Source organism: Asparagus officinalis, chromosome 3, assembly GCF_001876935.1.
Source record: "Asparagus officinalis chromosome 3, Aspof.V1, whole genome shotgun sequence".
NCBI classification, from domain to species: domain Eukaryota; kingdom Viridiplantae; phylum Streptophyta; class Magnoliopsida; order Asparagales; family Asparagaceae; genus Asparagus; species Asparagus officinalis.
This window is the reverse complement of record NC_033796.1, coordinates 86,658,533-86,662,656: the sequence shown is the minus strand read 5'-3', so window position 1 is coordinate 86,662,656 and position 4,124 is coordinate 86,658,533. Positions and strand designations below refer to the sequence as shown.

At 36.2% G+C, this 4,124-nt stretch overlaps 1 protein-coding gene across 1 annotated transcript; it reads right to left on the bottom strand.

Moving 5' to 3' along the window:
- On the bottom strand, positions 434–3,780 carry LOC109834435 (60S ribosomal protein L13a-4). The gene is made up of 4 exons (XM_020402453.1): positions 3,437–3,780; positions 2,352–2,468; positions 1,971–2,058; positions 434–875 (listed from the first exon to the last, which is right to left on the bottom strand). Exons 1-4 carry the CDS (start codon positions 3,706–3,708, stop codon positions 732–734), a joined length of 621 nt encoding a protein of 206 aa, XP_020258042.1. The 5' UTR covers positions 3,709–3,780; the 3' UTR covers positions 434–731.

Genomic DNA, 4,124 nt, shown 5'->3' with positions numbered 1-4,124 from the left:
TTAAATACTTTTGAAAATCAAATTCTTTAGCGAAATAAATATACTTCAATATTCAATAAGCATTCGTGGATATTCATGAATATTAGTTTGAATTCGAAAAACTCCATATATGATTATTAGAGTCTACATTCAATTCGATAATCTTAAACAAATATAAATACGAACAACTTAGTATTTGATTCAATCGTTTACCACTCTTACTCACAAATAGTCTGGTTATGTCTACTCTATGAAAAGTCATCATCAATATATTATTCACTGCCATCTATCTAACAATTTGCAACATTACGTAGAAAATCTCTGAAACACCCATGCATTAAAGATCAGTTTCCAGGTTGCAAGTTCATCTTCCACTTCGTCACATAAAGAACAATCCATAACGCAATATTATTCTTATTCAGCCCAAGCATAGCATCTCACCAACAAGATCAAATTCAACGTTCAAAAATCAGTGATATTCCCAACACAAGAATTACAGTTACCAGCAATTAGCCTTCAAGAAAACTACTGGAGATCACAGAGCTTTGAGAGAGAACTGAATTTTAAGAACACAAATAAACTAGTTCAGCAAACAAACTCATTTTGATCCGAACAATAGACAGAATCTGCTTAACAGGCTCAAAATAACAAGGCCTATGCAATATAATGAGCTAGGGTAATCCTAAAGTCCACAAACGAAGTTTTTTCAGATAAGAAAAGGCAACAAAACTGAAGTTTCAGACAAAACGCTTCTAATACTTCAACGGTTCTAGAATCTCAAGCTGAGGACCGAGCTTTTCTTCTGCAACCTTTTCTGCCTTCACACGAAGCTTGGCCAGCTGCTTCCTCCTCTCATAGGCAACTTGTGCCCTCTGCTTTCTCTTCTCCTCCAATTCCTGAAAAACAAGCAGATACTAAATAATAATATAGGAAACAAAGATGGGTAAATAACAAAATATGAAGTAACGGAACACCACATTATTCTCGATAAAAACATATTTGACATAATTTCTAGCCATCAATGAGTAAAAAGATGGATACGTGGAAAAGCATCATTTTACAGAAGTAAACTACTCAACCACAGGACGTATGGAAACAATTTGCCAAGCTTAAGTTAAGCTGCTACAGATGAATAGCAGCATAATTCAATGCCTCAAAACACTTCAGACATTGAAACTTTTTAAGGGAAAACAAAAGTCCAAGTATAAATGCTATGAGATGCAAATAGTAGAAATGCCAACATCTCCACATCAGAGTTTTAATCCCCTTTGAATATAGAGATAGAAATGAGGAAAACATTTGATACATAAACAGCAATGTGGAGAGAACTAGGATAAAGCGTCATGTGCCTGGAACAACTCAGAAGGGGGACATGAAATAAAAAGCTGTCATGTGCCTGGAACAACTCCGAAGAGGGGCATGAAACAAAATGGGTGCACCTTAAAGTTTACTGCAGAGCTTTTCTCTAGATGTAGTAATGCACTATACTGAAAGAGCCATGATTGAGAAAATTATAATCATGTCAAACAAAAACATGAGAAAACCCAACTTTAGCTCTTCGTTTTTGGTACTTGGATCCTATGAGAAGTGCAAGCAAAATCATTTCATTTATAAAATAAGCATTGATACCTAACCCCCCTCCCCCAAACAACAACAAAAAAAACCCAATCCCAAAATAAATAAATAAATATATAATGTAAAATCAGAATGTAAAAGTGTGTTATGATAAATTGGACTATCGGTGAAGAATTCAAACTCTCATGAACAATGAACATAATATTCAAAATATGACAATACTTCAACTTTTTAAAAGTAACGCAGCAATATGCAGACAACATGAAACGTAAAAGATGAATGCCTCTCGTATGAGAAGTGGAATACACATAAATGGTACAAAGCAAAGGATATGAAACAACATTCACAATTATGTCACATTTATAATGCCTCAATATGAAATGGTTTCAGCAAGAAGAAAAGTAGTGAAAGGTCACCTTGATGGTATCATAGTGGTTCCATCCAACCTCCTTGGATAGATTACCCAAAAGGCAGTACTTGTGACCAGCCTGAAGCCTCAGAACCCTATAAACAATGTTCAGGACAATCAGTACACAATCACACTTCATAAAAGTTTTTCAACCTGTAATTATGAGAAAATAGATTCGGGTTATAGCAAAGATTGCATAAGTTCAATATAGACTCCACACAATGTATGAAAACACAAAAGTCGCACAACATTGGAAAACTCCATTTATGCTAGCAGAACATTTGATTTTGATAATCCGTGAAATCAAGGCAGCTAAAATTCACAAACAACATATCCCAAACTCCATTACTGAAATAGACCCACTCAACATACAGAAAGAGAAACTTACTTGAGAGCATCAGGAATGACCATCCTCTTCACTTTGTCATATGGAGGTGGGACTCCTTCATAGGTTTTGAGCCTTGCAAGTGCTGCAGCTCCACGCTTTGTTTTGTGAGGGATCATGCTGCAAGTTAAGCAAGTAAGGACACACTTAAAATATGTCCGCTATGAGAAATAGCATCATTCAAATTGATGCACAAAATTGTTTGAAATTCCAATATATAGAAGAAACATACATGTACATATATACATACATGATAGAATATCAATATCTTGAGGCATGCATATTTCAAGCATTACAATTAGAAGAGAAAATTATAGTATGAATGACATGTAGAAACACTAGTTTACAATCAACAGCTCATAAACAATCATTACAACAAGCTGAAAATACTAACAAAATAACTCGCAAAACTTTTTAATGGCATGGGGATGATTTTTTACAACAAAACAGCATATTGATTTTCAAAAAGCCAGCGTTACAGATAATGAAATTTGTGACGTATTAACTACAAAATACAAGGCTTGTAAGATTTTTGGCGTCAGTATATTTTCCACTACGGACTGTTCCGAAAAATCATTCGATTGATGAAATATTCAGTTATAGATGATAAATATTCAATAAATTCAGAACAACTCACACACAGTTCAGTCCAATATGCAATCTTCTAAACCATCACTAAGTAAAGAAGTAAACTAAAGTAACAGAGATCCTAAAACTGAAAATTTAAGTACAAAGAGACCAAAGAATATTGGCAACATAAACTATGCAATAAAAGCAATAACAAACAACCCGGCATAATTTTCTTAATATATCCAAGGCATACACATTAGGATGTCTCCTACTCATTCCTCAAAGAATCGATCTCTCATTCAACGGTAGCCATTAAAGAAGAATTCAAACTAATCACATTACTAGCACACTAACTTAATTATTAGCCGACAGTTCAAACACCACCCCAAATAATTAACCAATCCAATAAACCTTTTTAAAAAAACTTGAACTAGTTTCCATCAAAATCAAAGCCCTAAAAGCATTAAGAGGGAAAATAAGATCTACGAGATTGGAGCTTTAAACAGTGAGTTTACTACCCTCTGATGGTCCTCCACAGGATCTTAGCGGGAGCCCTGAAATGAATCGGCCCATGAGAGGGCTTGGTGTTCATCCTCTTCCTCAAGAACCGCAGGTACTTCATCTTCTGGCGAACGAGGCCACCAGACAACGCGATCTCCTCGCATCGGACGACGACGACCCGCTGCCCGTTGAGGAGCTCCTTGGCGATGATCGACGACAGTCGACCGAGCATGTGGTGGCGGGTGTCAACCACCACGCGACGAGTGCAGAGCCCAGATCCAGACACCATTGCTGCCGCCGCCCACGACTAGGGTTAGGGTTTTGAGGTTCGGGGCGAAATGAAAAAGGCGGAGGCTAGGGTTTCTTTTGGTAGAGGCCTTTTATAGGTGTGCGGGTGAGATGAATTTGGGCCAGGCTACTTGATTGGGCTAATTTTCATTTGTAGATGAGCGGGATCTGACTAAATTAAATCAGCTTGTGAGCTATGTTAAATGGGCCGGACCTGTGCTACAGTGGGGATGCACGGGTTCCAATATTCTAGGTAACTTAATATACTTATATCATATCATATCATATTTTTCTTTAAACGTACGAGTTCGGAAAAAAAACTTTTTATGATCAATATTATTGTTTACTATTTTAAGTATTATATTTTTAATCATAGCATATCTTAATCCCAATTATTCTACACTAATCTTACATGAA